Source organism: Onychomys torridus, chromosome 9, assembly GCF_903995425.1.
Source record: "Onychomys torridus chromosome 9, mOncTor1.1, whole genome shotgun sequence".
NCBI lineage: Eukaryota > Metazoa > Chordata > Mammalia > Rodentia > Cricetidae > Onychomys > Onychomys torridus.
Window position 1 is genome coordinate 30,951,118 of NC_050451.1, and position 18,744 is coordinate 30,969,861.

At 48.7% G+C, this 18,744-nt stretch overlaps 1 protein-coding gene across 3 annotated transcripts in view; it reads left to right on the forward strand.

Moving 5' to 3' along the window:
* Positions 1-16,923: 16,923 nt before the first annotated feature.
* Dlg5 (discs large MAGUK scaffold protein 5) overlaps positions 16,924-18,744 on the forward strand; it is a 113,517-nt gene continuing 111,696 nt past the window's right edge. Inside the window, exon 1 of one of the 3 annotated variants that reach the window (XM_036198779.1) lies at positions 16,924-17,778. In XM_036198779.1, the coding sequence (XP_036054672.1) occupies positions 17,475-17,778 (304 nt within the window). In that variant the 5' untranslated portion in view covers positions 16,924-17,474. The remainder of the gene's footprint in view (positions 17,779-18,744) is intronic. The other 2 variants (XM_036198781.1, XM_036198780.1) reach the window with 2 other exon arrangements.

Here is an 18,744-nt window from a genome sequence, read left to right on the forward strand (position 1 = left end):
AGCCCTTCTGACACTGGGGCCTCCATCTAAGCTGGGTGTGTTTCATCTTGCTTGCTGTCTGTCCCCCAGGGAGATGGAAGTAGTGTGAGGTTTGATTTGCAGTCTAGTGCTCATCCTCAATGCTAACACAAAGCCGCTGTACAGTAAGCACTTTAAACATACAAGTCAGAAGTAGGACATGTTGGCCCATGCCTTTGATCCCATTACTCAGAAGGCAGAAGCAGGTGGATGTCTGTGAGTCTGAGGCCTGCTTGGTTTATAGGCCAAGTTCCAGGACAGCCAGAGCTACATAGCAAGACACTGACTCCAAAAACAAAACAAAAAAAAAGTGGGCTTAGGAGTTGGCTCAACAGTTAAGAGCACTGACTGTTATTGTAGAGGACCTGGGTTCAATTCCCAGAAACCATATGGAGGCTCAAACACACTCTTTTTTTTTTTTAAGATTTATGTATTATGTATATGGTGTTCTATCTGCATGTGTGCCTGCCAGCCAGAAGAGGGCACCAGATGGTTGTGAGCCTCCAAGTGGTTGCTGGAAATTGAACTCAGGACCTTTGAGAGAGCAGCCAGTGCTCCTAACAGGCCATTTCTCCAGATGTTCAAACACACTTTTATAAGCCTCCTCAGGCACTGGGAACACACGTGGTGCTCAAACATACCTGAGGGCGAAACATCCATATACATAAAATAATGAAATAAACATTAAAAAATAAAAGGGAAAAAACTAACAAATAAAATAATATCAAAATGCATGTCAAGGCTTATAAAAAGGCTCAACAAGCAAAGGCTTTTTGCCTTGAGACCTCCACATATGCACAATCCTTTGTAAAAATGAGAAAGACAAGAGAAAATTTCAAAAAGGAGCAGCCAAGGAACTCTCAAATCAGTTAGGTTGGTCATATCACTCTGTGATAGAGCATGTGGAAGGGCCTGCTCCATCTTTAGCACCAAAAATAAAACACACTAAATACGTGGAAGGAAGTGAATTCAAGCCCAATTCCCCTGAATTTAGCATGAAGGAGTGAGGGTCCTGGAGCCCAGCAGACCTCCCTGGAATCCCTGACTAGTCATTCCAGGTCCCTAAGACAATGTCCCTCATCTGACCTGGAGCCTGGCTCAGGTGGGCACTTTGCTGCACAATCCCCCTTTTCAAGGACTACACAAGGTCCAGGCCTCTTGTCCTTGAACTTTTTCACTAAGGCTCCATTACAATTTTGCCAGAGAGGGTGCTTCATAGAGCCAGATCCAGGACAATAAGGAATGACACTTCCCCACTTCCTCCCCCATTCCTGCCTACAAGCCTGGGCCCCAAAACTGGCCCCCAACACAAGAACCAGAGCCAAATACGTCTAACATAGACCACTATGGGTGATTTATTTAGGGGTCTCAAATAATCACTTAAGTGTCACCATTGGTTAGAGAGTTTCCATGGAGACTGGAGCAGGAAATGTCCCCATGGAGACACCTGGGAGACTCCATAGGAAATCATTACCAGGTGGAGGGCTTGGAGAGGGGGATGGGTGAGCACATAGAGAGTCCTGTGGTCTGTTCTCTGACCTGAGAGGGAGGTGAAGACGCAGAGTGAAAGGGACCAGCCTGGGGAGACAGGAGAGGTCCTGATCTCCACTAGTGCCATGACCACATGATGAAAATCAGATAGAAGCTTGAGGAGTTCAGAAAAGAAGGACGAAACATGGTGGCAGTGGTGGTTCCCGGGAAGGGATGATGGTTTATTCTCTGTGATATGTGCGGCATTGGGATTTACTTTACCACAGTGTGCAACTATTAACTGATCTCACAACTGTGATTTTGACCATTTCTCATGTTGACTCTGTTGTCTCATCAAACCAACTTCACATGGCAGGAATCATCTCTATGACATGGGTGAGGAAACAGTGTCTACACAGTGACCCACAGTCATCTCACAGACTGGAAGAATCAAACTTAGGCTTCTCAGGCCTCCTTAGCAAATCGGGATCATTTGGCAATGACATTCAAACCGTAGCATCATTCACACATGACATAACTTTGAACTTAGCCTTCTGTGATCAGGCCTTTTCTTTCAGGATTGAAGAGGAGAGCTTCCTGGGGAGAAGGTGGCGAGCCTGCAGCTTCTGGAACCCACAGCATCCATTCCCCAATGCCTTTGTTGCCACCCTCTCCTCCAACCTCCCAGGCCCTGCTCCTCAGCCCCCACTCTTGCTTTAAAGCCTTGAGATGGATTCCCATTTACAGAGAGCCAACCTGCTAAGGGGATTATGATGGGAGCTCCAGAGCCAGCATAGCAAACCTGGCTTTCCTTTGGTTTCTGCACACAGCTCTGAGTGTAAGAACTGGGCAGACAGCTCAGCTGACCCACCTGTGCTTCCCCAGACATTCCATACCCAGAGGGTAGCAAGTTAAGCTGGGGGGAAAGGAAAGGTATTAGGAGAGAATTCAGGTGAGGAAGTGACTCAGCCAGGCACTGGCCTACAGGCATCCAGCAAAAACCCTTCAGAGAAAGGGGTCCTGGGAGGCTCAGTTTGCAAGCTGGCCTGGAAGAAGTGCTCCATGGCTGAGCACAGGGGGTGGAAGGCAAGAGCTGGCCAACCCCCTGCCCTGAATCTGGACCCCAGAGCATCTCTGTCAGGCTAGCATGTGCAGAATTCTTGGTTTGTTTCCCTTGTGGGAAGTGCAATGAGGCTAGGGAGGTGACTCTAAGCAGGAGGTGACTTCAACCTTGGGAGAAGTTGCTCCTGCTGAGGACTGAGCACCCAGTAGGTGGATTCAAATCCCTTGAGGTTCAGAGAAAGAAAGAGCAGCAGCTTTGGAATCTGACAATTCAAATTCAAGTTGTTTTTATTTGTTTATTGTTTGTTTATTTAAGTGGGGTTTCTCTGTGTATCCCTTGCTGTCCTGGAACTTGCTCTGTGGAACAGGCTGCCCTCAAACTCAAGAGATACCCCTGCTTCTGCCTTCCAAATTCTGGGATTAAAGGCATGGGCCACCACAATGCTAACTTCTCAGAGATCATTTCCTAATTGAATAAACTTTGGGAAGCAAAGTCAATTTAACGGTTGAGTTATTCACTCTTATAGTCACATCATAAATGTCTGACACACAGGGTTCAGTGGAGAACATCATTTTAAGGAGTATATCTCCTCACTTCCATTAACATGGCTCCTATGGGGAGCCTGTAATCTTTGCCCTTGGGATGTTAAGGCAAAAGATTATCAAGTTGAATGTTACACTCAGTTTCATAGAGAGACCTTGTCTCAAAAAGACACTGAAAAATACAAAGAATAACTGGCTTTATATAGACATGGGTCTGAATTAATTGTCATCAGATATTTTTTTCCAAAATTATGTTGTGTTGTAATATGGCTAAAATAATTACCTGGCGTCAAACTCTAGAAGTTTGAACCAGCTATGGATGACTAAGTTGAGCTGATCAGAATTTCATTCATGTCTCTCCCTGGATCATTTGACTTCTGGGCACAAAGCCTTCAAGGATCCCCTACATATCTCATTGTCTGGCAATCCCACATGTTTGTGAGACGAAAATGGACTAAGAATTAATAATGGATTAGTAGGAACCCTCATTTCTCTGATGCAAATGAGTCTTTCAACTATGGAGCACCTTGTTGTATGATATTTTGTTTGTGTTCTGACAAATAAAGCCTGCCTGGAGATCAGAGGGCAGAGCTAGTCACTAGTTTACCATAGAGGCCAGTCAGAGGTGGCAAACATCCCAGCATTTTAGAGGAGGAAGCAGGAAGATCAGGAGTTCAAGGCCATCCTAGGCTACACTAGATTGCACCATTCTAAAAGAGAAACAGAGCCCTGAGTGGTGGATCACACCTTAGGTCTCAGCACTAGGGAGGTGGAGACAGGAATATAAGGTGCATGAAGAGATGTTCTCCGCCCTATTTGGTCTGAGATTTCATAGAGGTAAGAAGTCTCTAGAGGCTGGCTGCTCTGCTTCTCTGATCTTTCAGCATTTACCCTCCATATTTGACTCCAGATTTTTATTATTAAGATTAATTAGGATCGAGCTTCAATACCCCCAAAGAGTCAATTTGCATATTCCTTTGGAAAGATTACAGAATGGTACAGTGAGGAAGAAAAGAACTGTACTTGGAGTTTGAAGATTTTGTGGCTTGCACAGGTGTGTGTGTGTGTGTGTGTGTGTGTGTGTGTGTGTTTCAATTTGGTTGGAACTTTTTTTCAGTTCTGAGAGCTGGATCAAGAGCCTTTAACATACTACACAAGCCTTTTACCATGGGCCTGAATTTTAATTCCCCCTTCTTCTTGGCTGCATTCTCTTTTGTTTCTCTGTGACTCAGTTTCCCTGTCATCTCAGCAGACAAGCTAATAATGGTACCTGTGTCAGAGAGTGGCTCTGAGGACTGAGAGTCAATTTGGGAAAGCTGTGGAGACTGGCATCACCATGGGATCCACACTGATTTTTGAGATCCCTTGGCTCCTGTCTGGTGGTGAAGAGGAGGGCATGTTGGGTGAAATCATTCCAGGGAGGGAGAAGCTGTCTCCCTGAACAAGGAATGCTCAGAGAGTGAGAGTGCAGCTCAAAATCCCTGAAAGGAGAGGAAACAAATGGCATGTAGCACAAAGCCCATGGCACAAGCCTAACAGGCCTTTTCTGGCTGGGAAACTTCCATGGTCACTCATTTCCGTGAGCATGATTGCTCTGAACTCTCTTGCTTTTCATTATAGGGCTAAGCTAAAATTTGCAGTCTCCTAAGTCGTCCATGAGCTTGTTCTTCTGAAAAACCAGAAGGGAGGAATTCCCGGACCAAGTCTCCTTGCTTAGAGACCTCAGGAGAAGCACACCTGCAATAAGAAAACCTATTTCCTGCCTGGATGCTAAGGTCCTCTCTGGAATAAAAGGGATCCCATGAGTCTTACTGCTAAGATCTTCCTTGGTAAAAATGCAGGCTTATTATCTCAGAGGTTCTGGCCAAGGTTCTGGGCAATGATCTGGAAAGCGAGTGGAGGCAAAAATTTGGGAAGCTAGTAAGTATTGGTCAAGTCTTGGCCATTTGGGGACAGTTTTCCTGGAGGTGTGGATTGGCTTCCTGGACTGAATGCTTAGATGGTGGGTTGGGGTTTTTGTTTGTTGGTTGGTTGGTTGGTTGGTTTTGGGGTTTTCTGAGACAGGATTTCTATGTGTAGCTTGAAAGCCTTTCCTGGAACTCACTCTGTAGCCCAGAACTCACAGAGATCCGCCTGCCTCTGTCTTCTGAGTGCTGGGATTAAAGGTGTGTGCCACCATCACCCATCCTAGTGGGTTGGTTTTTAAACTAGCTGCAGGGTCCTTCCCCGCCCCCTCCTTGGTTTTTCAAGACAGGGTTTCTCTGTGTAGCTTTGTGCCTCTCCTCGAACTAACTTGGTAGCCCAGGCTGGCCTTGAACTCACAAAGATCCGCCTGTCTCTGCCTCCTGAGTGCTGGGATTAAAGTGGGATTAAAGGTGTGCTTCACCACTGCCCGACTTGGATCATTTCTTTCTTTTTTTTTTTTTTTTTTTTGAGTTGAGGATCGAACCCAGGGCCTTGTGCTTGCTAGGCAATCACTCTACCACTGAGCTACCCCTACCCCAAGGATCATTTCTTTTACATACAGTCTGCCATTATTCTCTGTCTAATTGGTCTTAGATTTCACAGCCCTGCACACAGGTAGCACACAGGAAGTCCTCACTGAGGTGCTCAGCACCTTGTGTGTCTTTGTTTGCCTTCCCTCTGGTGAAGACACCATCAGAACTACCCTGGACACTCATGGCCATGTTCACTTGGCAGCTGCTTTCTAGCTGTTGCTTCTACACAAAGGAGGCTTACTTAGAGGGGTGACCTAATAGGTTCCTGAGGAGGGGGATCCTGTCACTTTCCAGCTTCTCCATCCTGAACAAGCTGACTGGCCTCTCTGAGTCCAGCAGGGAACATGGACAGTTGCTGCTGTAACATGGTCAAGGAAGGACAAATAAAGGGGTTGAAAAAGAAATGTAGGGGTCCATGTGGGCTCTGCTTTACTCCAGCCAGAGGTTCTAAGCTGCACCAATTCTTCTAGCAAGCTGCTTCTGCCTCTGTGGCACTTCACCACCTCTGAGAGCCTGACTGGGCTCATGTGACTATTTGCACCCAGAGGACAGGACAGGTCTTGATTTTTAGCTTGTTCCTCACATACTGGGTTTCATTCTTTTGAAAGAAGAACAGGAACTGTTCTTATGGTTTTAAAGAACTCTTCTAGACCTCTTAACTACTCCCTACAGTAGGGATTGTTCCTGTAGTTAAGGAAGCACAATCTGCCAGAAGGGTGGGAAGGGGTCAGAATGCTGAACCTCAGATCACTTATCTGCATAGTGGGGTCTGTCAGGCTGTCATACCTGTGGTGTCCCTTGAGAAGGGTCATTGAGGACTGTGGGAAAGTATCAGAACAGGGTCTGCCATGATCTTGGTGCTCAGGAAAAGGGCACTGGTTTGACTTGCTCATGGCCAGAGCTGTTTATTCATGGAGTCACTTGGTCTCAGAGCTGAGGCCATGTCTATGCTAGAGAATGGAAGTAACCTCACTAGAGTTCTTATCCATATTTCTGAGCAATTAACACAGGTCATCTCTCCTTCTCCAGCTCATCCTTCCAAACAAGAGCTCATAGCCCTGCTATGCCTGAAGCCAGAGACTAGGGACACAGGGTGACTTGTCAGTGTTTAAAAGGATGACAAAGTAGTAGTCAGCTGAAAAAGAAAGCTGCACAATTCCCCCCACTCAAGTTTATAACAACGAGGACCCCAGGTCGGAGTGCTGGCTTTAATCCTAGCACCCTGGAAGCAGAAGCAGATAGATCTCTGCAAATTCAAGGCTAGCCTGGTTTTACATCGAGAGTCCTTTGATAGTTTTTATCTTAAAAAAGGAAAAAATAATAACAAAACATAAACGATGTAAGAGCCTCAAGACCATATGTGGGTCTTAAAGTAGGAGGGATCGTATCACATTGAAGCAATAAGCTATGTGGTGGTCCACATTATCAGGCCTCATAGGGAAGGAGAGGCTTCTCTTTAAAACCTGAACAAGGGTGTTCTCAAGAGTGCTGGAGCTGTGGTTCTGCAGGCCCTTAATCCCAGCTCTTGGGAGGCAGAGGCAGGCGGATCTCTGAGTTCTAGGCCAGCCTGGTCTACAGAGAAATTTCCAGGACAGCCAGGGCTACAAAGAAAGCCTGTCTGGAAGCCCCCCTCCCTCAGAGAGAGAGAGAGAGAGAGAGAGAGAGAGAGAGAGAGAGAGAGAGAGAGACTGTTAGAGGGATGGAGGAGACAAAGGCTAGAAGATCCTCTTCAGAGAACAGCTTTCCTGGAGAGTTTCATTTTACAATTTTTATTTATTTGTTTGTTTGTTTGTTTGTTTGTTTGTTTGTTTGTTTGTTTGTTTTGTGTGTGGAGCTGAGGATCAAACCCAGGGCCTTGTGCTTTCTAGGCAAGCACTCTACCACTGAGCTAAATCCCCAGCCCTCATTCTACAATTTTTAAGAGATGGCAGGGGGGCTGGAGAGATGGCTCAGAGGTTTAGAGCACCGACTGTTCTTCCAGAGGTCCTGAGTTCAATTCCCAGCAACCACATGGTGGCTCACAACCATCTGTAATGAGATCTGGCGCCCTCTTCTGGCCAGCATGCATACATGCATACAGAACACTGTATACATAATAAATAAATCTTAAAAAAAAAAAAAAAGATGGCAGGGCCGGGCAGTGGTGCACACCTTTAATCCCAGCACTCGGGAGGCAGAGGCAGGCAGATCTCTGTGAGTTCAAGGTTAGCCTGGCCTACAGAGTGAGTTCCAGGAAAGGTGCAAAGGTACACAGAGAAACCCTGTCTCAAAAAAAAAAAAAAATCTAACTCATGCTTTAATTCAGCACAGTGTATATGACACAGAGCATTGAGGAGGAGTCAGGTGCCATAAAGGGAGAGCAGTCAGTCACAGCATAGGCTACTTAACTCTCTATCCCAGAGAGGCTGTGTGTGTGTGTGTGTGTGTGTGTGTGTGTGTGTGTGTGTGTGTATTGGGGGGGGGATGACACCCTGCAGTGAAGCATGACTTGATTCTATAGAATCAGCTTTAAGGAACAGGCCCATGTGATGCCCAGAGTCTAGTGGTAGGCAATCACTAAATACAGAATGTTATGGGTGCTAGATGTATCTCAAGGATAGGCAGTGGGTAGGTAGGCTTCTATGGAAATGACCTTTAAACCTAAATTGGTGCTAGGTCCCTTGCCCATGTTCCTTCCCATGTTCCTTCGTTCTGCCTCTTCTAAGCCTGGAGTGCTTCTGAAGCATCTGCCTCAGGCCTCCATCGTTATAGGTACTATGAGGGGTCTGATGGGAGCAGTGGCCCAGAGTTCCTGACCCTAATGTGTTTGGGGAGCAGTAACATACCAAGTAAAAACTCCTGAACTATACAATAGACAATAGAAAGAAAAGTGAATGAAAATACAAAGTTGCTGGGAGGTGGTGGCACACACCTTTAATCCAGGTACTCTGGAGGCAGAGGCAGTCGGGTCTCTGTGAGTTCGAGATCAGTCTGGTCTACAGAGCAAGTTCCAGGATTGCTAGGGCTACATAGAGAAACCCTATCTCAAAAAACAAAACAACAACAAAAACAAAGCCACAACAACAAAAAAGAAAATGCAAACTTCTCCTCAGGGAAGTAGGAGAGTTTTCCATGTCTAAGAATGAGAGAAGTTAGCTTAGGTAATGAGGAACCAGAAGTAGGTAACAGGGCAGGGCAGGAGTTACATTATTTTGTTTTTAAGATTTATTCATTCTATTTACTGCACATAACTGTTTTGCCTACATGTATGTTAGTACACCATGTGTGTGCAGTGCCCAAGAAGGCCAGAAGAGGATATCAGATCCCCTGGAACTAGAATTATGGGTGGCTGTGAGCTACCATGTAGGTACTGGGAACCAAACCCACATCCTCTGGAAGAACAGTAAGTACTTTTAACCACAGAACCATGTCTCCAGCCCCAGAAGGCTCATTATACTGGTGGGGGATAGAGCAGGTTAGTTGCTGAAACATGGAAGAAATAAGGAGAAAGCCCACATGTTGACCTGAAGTCAGTTAGGAGCTAGTGAAGATAGAGCAAAGCTATAGGTCTGGTCTACCTAGGCTACCTAACAGAGAAAACTGCTAAGACCTTAGTTCTGTTCACTATTAAACCACCACCAGGCCTTGGGGAGAAATACCCAGAAGAGACCATCACAAAGAGGTCCCCCTTTCCAAAAGTGACTTCAAACAGGATTCTGTAGACTACACGCCTCCTGTGTGCTTAACCAAGAGGAGGGATAACTAAGGGTGGGGAGCTGGGCCTGGGTTGTTGGCTGACTGTTGTGTGTGTGCCTGGAGGCATGATACTGAAGGCTTCAGAGGCAAGAACAGTGAGTTTAGGGAGGAGCAATCATTGGCTTGGGGTTTGCAAGCTGCTGCTTAGCTCTGCCTTTGCAAAGTGCAGTGGGTAGCCTCAGGGCTAGCCTGGCACCTGGCACAGGGTGGACATTCAATCAATAATTACTTATAGAGTCATTAACCATTAGGTAATCCTTCCTCCGGTTTAATCCAAGGTTGTCAAAGCCTTCCAATCTCTGATCCTAGGATTCTGCCTCGTCTCGTGTCCTCTGGGCAAGATTCTTTACTCAAGATGGGCTTCTCCTACATTCATCTTTTTAACCAAGGGCACATGGCTTTGGACCATTCTTGAACCAGGAACAAGGCAAGAGGTAGGAAAATGTCTCCAGGGTTTACAAAGCTACAGAGAGCCAAGTTTGAAGTAATTTGCCCCCCAAACAGGCCTCGATCATTTCATAGATACAACATTCCTAAAACGTTGTGGGAAATACGGCACTTTCATAAATAGAATTCCATCTCCAGGGCCCTGGGTGGGGGTAGGGGTGGGGGGTGGGGTCATCCCTTTAAGCAGCACTACACTGTAGTTGGCTAACTGTAATTCCCAGGTGGGATGGGGACTGGGCTCTAAGAAGGATGCTTTTCCACTCACAGCCATCCACATGTCCACACTCACACGCCTGAGTTTTGCACTCATCCCCACACGCCCACAGAGATGGCCTTTGCCTGCCCACGGTACCCTTGCCTGTCACTCTTACAGACAGCCTGCTTACCTCTTTGTCACTCGCGTGAGCTGTCCTCTAAAAACAGCTGTCACATATCCATCAGGACATAAAATCCAGGTCAGAGGCCCCTGAGTCCCATCTCACTCAGCCTGCAGCAAGACCCAGTGTCCGGAGCTCTTTATTCCAAAGCTTCCCCATTGATCCACTGAGGATGCTGGGTTCTGCCATGGATAATGAGATAATGAGAACAAAGCAAAGCCTACTGAGAGCCTGGCTGTCATTTGACTGTATCCTGGGCTGTTTTGAGGAACTATCAAGTGATAGGTACTGAGGATACAGCAGTTATGGGAACATTTTCTGAAGAAACAAATGATTGTTTGCCTCACAAAGACTGAAACAAACTCTTCACCAAGTGCAACTTGGTGAACCAACAGGTTTTACTGGGGCTACTTACAAGGGCATGGGCAACTTGTGGGTGACTATACCGTTGAGAAAAAGAAATCTCTCCTACCAACTGGTAAGTGCTTATAAATCCTCAGTGAAGGATGAGTCTTTTGAGTTCCTCACCTACAGCAACCTATAACTGTGTATACATTCTCAAGGGGGCATGGCCTGAGAAGCCTGTCCTCCTAGGAATTATTAAGAGTGTCTCTGTCCTCAAGGAGGGTTGGAGCCTCCTGAGCCCCTCCCTACTCCAAGGCAGACTCTTAATGGAACCGATTATTCCTGTACTGGTCTCACACAGTAATTGCTGGTGCTGAGACTCCATGAGGAACTCCCATGTCTTGTCCAGAGGTGTCACTCCACAACAGCAGAAATAGTTTATGGTTATTGAGGATGAAGTGTTCTTTGCCGACACACCAGGATTTTCACATGTACAACTCTACTCAGTGTGTATTCTCTCAGTATTTCACAGGGCTTGATACCTCGTGCCCTGATTGGCTTGGTCAGTTTCCCTGCTCAGGGTCTATCTCAAGGCGGAAAGCAAGAAGGTTGGTGGTCAGCTGGCCTTCTGAGCTTCTTTGGGTTGTTGACAGAGCTCAGATCCCTGCTGAGTTAGGACTGAGATCCCTCTCCTTGTTGGCTATCAGATGGGGACCATCATCTCAGAATCCATCTCTAGTACCTAGACCCCTCCGTCTAACAGCCAGTTATGGCCAGACATATGCTTTCCCTGCTAGGAATCTCTCTGCCTTCCAAGGCTGTCTACAGCCTTCTGCTTGAGAAGATGCTCAGCTTTGTAATTAGATTGGTCCCTCCAAGACAGTCCAGGGCAGTATCTAAGTTTTAACTAGCCCCATAACCCTATCTCTGCCAGCTAAACCCTTTAGCTATGTTTAAAAACAAGTCTATTTGTAGGTTCCAGAAACTTAGGACAGGGGTGTCTTTGGTATGTGTGTCTATTCCAAGGCCAAAGAGAATTAGGTCGGCAGTGGTGACAATACTTGCTATCAAATGTCAGTAAGTGAGGAGGTTAAAATTTGACATGAGAGGAGCTGGAGCATGGCTCAATGGTTAAGAGCACTGGCTGCACTAGGTTCGATTCCTAGTACCCACAAGGTGACTCCCAACAGTCCGTAACTTAGTAACAGGAGACCCTCATACTCTCTTCTGGCCTCTTAGAGCACCACGAATGCACGTGTCCAGAGACATATGCAGGCAAAACACTCCTACAGTGTTTTGATAATATAATAAGATGATAAGATAATAATAAAATGAAAAAAAATTTTTTTTTAAATTTGAAATCAGAGTAAGAAGCTAAGAGTCCAAAGCCTTTGCAAGCAGGCTGGTAATGGCTTCCTCAAGGAGAGTACCATCTGAGTTAAAACACACACAATGTATGTGAGTCAAAGGGTTAACATGTCCAGGCAGGCCTGTGCCTGCAGAGAGCCTGAGGAGCCTCTCCCCAAGGCTCCTCTTGCCTGAGGCTTAAAGCGGGCCTGCATTTCTGAAAGGGGGCACCCTTAGCAGACTCCCCTAGCCCAACTGTCTCTGTGTGGCTACGCAGGGAAGAGGCGTGCTGCTGGTACCTCACAGCCCAGAGGTGGCCTCTCTGAAGAATTCTTGGTGCTGCGGCAAGCTTTCAACCTGACACCCCTTTATGGGACATCAGAGGGAGTTTGTGAACTTCCTTTCTGATGTTCCCTTTTGTGGTGGCTTCCTTCTCCGCATTCCTTGCAGGGTTTTTAATTATTAATTAATTATTTGTATTGTCATTGGTCTTAGGGATCAAACTAGGGCCTCTTACATACAAAGTACATACTTCATCACTACGTCGCAGAGCTCATCCACCAAAAGCAGGCCTTCAATGTTAAACACTTTAGTTATTTCATTCATTTATATGTTCATTGAGTAATTAAAGAAAAAATCCAGTAGCACATAACATGTACCCCTAGCCAAAGACACACGATTCCTCAGTTCCTGTGACTTGTACACGAGTTTTGTTACACACTAAAGGGACAGTGGTAGGGAGATAGAACAAAGTGGAAGGTCCCCACCCCCGCCCCCACACTTACTACCCAAATACTCGGCTAAAGGGAAATCTTCCTTTCAGTCTTGAGTCTGTAACTCTTCACCCATGAAACTGAAATCATCTGTGCAAAACCTGTCCCTACACGCAACCTGACACCAGGCAGTCTTTCTCTCAGAAGGAGGCCAGAAGAGCACCTGTCTTAGACTGAGCACCAGTCTGATACTATTGTCATTGTCACCTCTTCCCCCCTACCCCTCCCCACACAAGAACACTGAGGCACAGGGGTGGCACAGCATGACCCAGCTGGAGCACTGCAAGCCAGCCTTTTGGCCCAGTGCTCTGACCAGCAGAAGGTGCGTGCTTCAGGAGGGCTGTGATGGGGTTTTCTATGCAGATGCTAGACCCAGTCAAGGGGTTTGTAGATGTCCTATCACTTAATTTTCCTAAGGGCTCTACTAAAGGGCGGTGTGTGCCCCCAAGGTGGGAGAACAGGGGGGGGGGGGGCTCGGGAAAGGTCAGTCAGCAGCTTGGGGACATAGGCAGCAAGTGTCTGGTGTAGCTCCCAAATGCTTTCTCTGTAGGAGGGATGGTGTATGGGGAGATAGGCATAGGACAGCTAGAGAGACAGGAGCGCCAGTGCAGGCTGGGGGGGTGAGAGGAAGCACACCGTGGTAGGAGGGGGTCTAGGAGACTCTAGAGGAGGTGGCAAGGAAGGACCTGGGAGGTGGCTTCCGTTAATGGGAGAGAGTCAGGTTGTTTGTTTGTTTGTTTGTTTGTTTGTTTGTTTTATTAGAGTACAGGTGCCCATGAAAGTGAGAAAAGGGTGTTGAGTCCCCTGGAGCTAGAGTTACAGGCACCCGTGAGCTGATGCAGGTGCTGGGAACCAAACCGGGTCCTCTGCAAGAGCAGTTAACACTCTTCATGGCTGAGGCACCTTGTCCTCCCAGGGAATCACTTTCTGTGGTGAGTTATTGTCAGAAGCCAGCCGTGAAGTGCTGCCCCACAGGGTGTGAGATCAGGTAAAGATTCCCTCCCGAGAGAAAACAGGAAGTGACAAAGGAGGGGCCTCTGAGGCGGGGAGCCCCAATCTGTGCGCCTGTGTGTATGTGTGTGTGTGTGTGTGTGTGTGTGTGTGTGTGTGGGTGGGTTCAGAGCATGGAGGGCTCTGCTCAAGGAAGAGAGACTCTCCCCTGCTTTGTTAAGAATTGAAGGGAAGAAAGGTGGATAAATCGAGAGAGACATTCTTAGAGAGTTGAAGACTGAGGTGATGGGGTGGCTTTGAAAAGGAAGACACCATCTTTTTCTTGACGCCTCTTATTGTGATTAGTGTGTCTATGTTTCCTAGAGCTTCCACGACAGCTGGACACAAACTGGGACTTAAAACAATGAAGGCTTGCTGGTTCACAGTTCTTAATGGAAAGAGCCCCAAACAAAGGGCTTCCCAAGTTGGATCCTTCTGGAAGCCGTGAGGGAGACTCTGTCCCAAGCTTTGTTCCTGGCTCCTGGTGGTTCCCATAGTCTTTTCCACTGAATTGTACATGCATTACTCCAGCCTCTGCCTCTTGATTGTATACTGTCTGCCCTATGGATATCTAAATCCCATTTTCCTTTTTTTTAAAAAAAAAAAAAATATTTTTGGCCAGGAGGCGGTGGTGCATGCTTTTAATCCCAGAACTCAGGAGGCAGAGGCAGGTGGGTCTCTGTGTGTTTGAGGCCAGCCTGGTCTACAGAGTGAGTTCCAGGATTGTCAGGGCTACACAGAGAAATCTGGTCTTGAAAAAACAAATACATATATTTGTGTGTGTGTGTGTGTGTGTGTGTGTGTGTGTGTGTGGTCTCACAGATTATGTGGAGGTCAGAGGACAACTTATGGGAGTTGGTTCTCTCTTTCTACCATGCGGGTTCCAAGAATCCAAATCGGGTCACTGGGCTTGGCAGCACTGAGCCACTGAGCCAGCTCACCAGCTGATAAGCACAGCAGTCCACTCTAATCCAATACGACCTCATTTTAAGTTGGTGATGCCTGTAAAGACCCCATTTCTAGGGCCTTAAGAGCATCTTATAAAGGGCTTGACAAAAGTCGTGTGCACCCACCACTGTCCAGACCCTGCTGGTAAGCTCTCTCACCAGCTCTGTGGAAGGCTTCCTGGAACAAACACCGATTCTCTTCCTGTTTCTGGGGCGTTAGTGGGAGACTGTCTCTCTTCTGTCTCAAGCACCCTTTGGATGTGAAAGTTACAGTTTATTCTAATCATAATAAGATTCGTGTCCAATTTTCATTTTTTCCTCCCTCTCCCCATGTCTGCCTTCCCCTCTTCACCTAGGTGTCTATTAATAAGAACTGAGGGTTGGGGATTTAGCTCAGTGGTAGAGCACTCGCTTAGCAAGCACAAGGCCCTGGGTTCGATCCTCATCTCAAAAGAACAAGAACTGAGGTGGGAAGGATCCTCAGGGACGAGTTAGGATTTGTGGATGCCCTGGGTTAAGTAGTGGCCAGCCAGAGAGAAGGTTTCTTTCTTTCTTTCTTTCTTTCTTTCTTTCTTTCTTTCTTTCTTTCTTTCTTTCTTTTTAAATTTATTTGCATTTTATGTATATTGGTAATTTGTCTGCATGTATGTCTGTGTGAGGGTGTCAGATTCCCAGGAACAGGAGTTATAGACAGTTGTAAGCTGCCATGTGGGTGCTGGGAATTGAACCCAGGTCCTCTGGGAGAGCAGCCAATGCTCTTAACTGCTGAGCCATCTCTCCAGCCCCAAGAAAAAGAGAAGGTTTCTTAGGTGCGGGGGAGAGCAGAAAGATCCAGGGAGTCTGTGCAAAACTATGGCACCATGATAGCAGTCACTCTCCACTGCCGGAAAACCTGGTCCTAGTAAGTATTAGCTATCAACTCGACACTGCCTGGAGTCACCTGAAAAAAGGAGTCTCAGTGCAGTGGTTGTCTTTTTAAAAGGTTGGTCTGTGAGAATATCTGCGATATGGGCATGCCTTGACTAATAACCGGGTAGAAGAACTGAGCCCACTGTGGGTGGTACCATTCCCTGGGCTGTATGAGAAAGCCAGCTGGGCATGAGCCAGACAAGCCTGCAACATTCCTCCACAGTCCCTGTGGTACTTCCTTGACTCTGCGTGAGACCTCCTACCTTGACTTTTCTCACGGAAGGGACAGTGCCCTGGAAGTGTAAGATGAAATATACCGTTTCTTCCCCTAAAGTGCTTTTGGTCATGGTGTGTGCCACAGCAATAGAATAAAACTAGGACAGCTTGTTGAGTCAGGAGCCCAGGCTATCTGAACAGAGAGGGATCTTCAAATAGTTTTGCCCCTCCATATTGGAATCCATGTTGGATTATGAGAGCTTTAAGAAACTAACATATTTATTAAGTCCAGCCCGGAAAACACATAATCACAATAATGCTGAGATTATTTCAGCACTTCAGTGACCCTGTTGAACTCACTCATGAAGCCGCAGCTGAGAACCCTGGTCTGATGCTCTTCTCATCCCCTTTCTCCTGAGGAAGAACCAGATGAGCAAAGGTAGTTGGTTCTCTTCTACCTTGAACATCATCCTGAGGCCCGGGCAACTGATGGGCCAAGCCTGGCACTCTTGTTCTAGTCACTAAACAGTTGGTTTCCCAGGAATAGACTTGTCTTTGGTCAAGGATTTAGGAAATTTAAAACACATCTGCCTCGGGTGACAGTACCATAGAAAGAGTTCTTGGTCAGTCTCAGCGAGTGAGTTAGTGGTTTCAATGCAGAAGTTTGCAGTCTTCCCCGGATGCAGATCCACACCAGGAGTGTGGGGCTGCTGAGGGCAATTGCTTTGGATTCAGTCCAGGGTAAGTAGTTGTGCACAGAGGGCAGCAGAGAAGGTGGATGTTCGCGGGCTAAAGTCATCAGGGGAAGTAAGGTGACTCTGCGCTTTGCTACAATCTTGGGGTGACACTGAGGGGCTGAGCAGTTGCCAGAAATCTCCAAGAGCGCACAGCAAAAGCTCTTTATGTACACCCCCCTCCTGCAAACGTCCTTTGACTCTGGAGCTCAGATACCGGTGAGAAGGATGCTACTAACTGTGCAGCAGGTTGGGGGATTTTATTGGGAGATTTTTCTAAGAAAATCTTGGAACGGGGGGGACCAATTCTGAAGAGGTCTTAAATGGGAGATGTCTGAGTTTCGTGGAGGGTTCCATTGTGTCTTCGGTTTATTTTGGAATTCTCAGGAGACCCTGCATTAGGGGCAGTATGTGAACCGGGTGGGGGCTTTCCCCCCACAATAGCTTGGGGGCTAAGGGCTAGCTGGGGGAAGGGGCGGGACCCTTCCCCTCCTCCCAGCTCTTTGGTTGCCTGCCACCTCCTCCAGGCCGAAGGCGGGCCCCGGAGGAGAGAGGCAAGAGGGGCGGGCCACGGTTGTGCGGGCCGCGGCGTGGGAGCCTGGGTGAGCCCCGGCAGGAGCCGTCGGGCGCCTGGCGATCACCCCCCGTACCCCACCGCCCCGCGGCGGTCGCAGTGTGCTGAGAGGCGGTGGGCACGAAGGCGGAGCGGGAGGGGGCATGCTTGGCTGCTGCGAGGCCTCCGGGCGCGCCCGGGCCGTCGTCCCCACCTCCGCCTCCTCCTTCTCCTCCTCCGTCTCCTCCTCCTCTTCCAGTCCCGCCGCCGCCGCCGCCGCCGCTGCCGCCGCAGCCAACATGGCTGCGCCCCGGAGTCCGGGAGGCGGCCGCTGAGAACTGCCCGATCCTTCGGGCCCAAGGCTCGCAGGCCCCAGCCCATGGGCCCCGCCGCCTCGCGGCTCCCGGTGCGTTAGGCTGCCGCCCAGCTCGGCGTGCAGCCCGCCGGCCTCAGGGAGCCCCGGCGCCGTCCGGCGGGGCGGGGCGGGGCGGCGCGGCGCGGGCCGCCACCATGGAGCCGCAGCGCCGGGAGCTGCTCGCCCAGTGTCAGCAGAGCCTGGCCCAGGCCATGACCGAGGTGGAGGCCGTGCTCGGGCTGCTGGAGGCCGCGGGAGCGCTGAGTCCGGGCGAGCGGCGGCAGCTGGACGAGGAGGCTGGAGGCGCCAAGGCGGAGCTGTTGCTCCAGCTGCTTTTAGCCAAGGAGCAGGACCACTTCCAGGACCTGCGCGCCGCGCTGGAGAAGACACAGCCTCACCTGCTGCCCATTCTCTACCTGAACGGCGTCGTCGGGCCGCCGCAGTCGGCAGATGGTGCGGGTGAGTGGCAGTCCCGCAGGGCCCCTCCTGCCCGCCGGCCACCCCTTATCTGCAGCTCACCCAGGCGGAGGGTGTGTGTGGGGGTGGGTGGGAGAGGTTCTGGTTTCGGCCACTGCTCTACCTGTGTGGCGCGGATGACACCTTCTCTCTTAGCTGGCCCTGGGGAGGGGACCGATGCCTGGACCCGAATTCATACATCCTGCCTCTGTCCTGTGGGTCTCTGGGAACAATAACCCCTCACTGAAAGCCTCGTCTTCCCTCTCTTGGTTGCCACTGCTGCAGAGTCCCCCGGAGGCCACCAGGTCCGGTGGCAGGGCGGAGGTCGGAGGACACCACGGAAGGATGTGGGTCAGCCCCTTTTCTAAGCTCCTCACCGGTGGCTAGCCCTTCGGGAGCCAGAGGTTACAATCAGCAATAGGGAATATAGGCCACGGGCAGGAAGCCTAAGTTTTGATCCCTGGCACTCCGTTTTCGAACTACTCGTCCCTTTTCACTTTGTGGCTGTCCTGTGGATCTCAGTTTCCTAACTTGCCCAGATTTGCTGTGAATTATGCACAACACCTTCCCCCAGTTTCTTTTGGAAATTGTGGGCCCGGAAAAGTTGAGGAAGTTGCATTGCACCATGGGAAAATCTTAGTAGTGGTTTCTGTGGCTCAGTTCCCTCCCTGAGAGCTCCGAGTTCCCGGTGGAGAAGCGCTGGTGACTGATTCCTTTGAGTGGTGCCCTTTGGAACCCCTGTGTTCTTGCTCTTGGAAGTGACTGATTTCTAAGTGTGTGTAGGGGGAGGGGTACTGCTAGGAGTTTGTTCCTAGAGGTAGACTTGTCCTGACTGAGCTGGGGAAAGCCAACCCCTTAGACAAGGAGGAAGGCATAGTGCAGAGGAAGGATGAGGGCTGGCATGCATGTTGTGTGTTGTGGCAGGAACTTTACCTTATCTATCACATTCAATCACTGTTAGCAGCATGT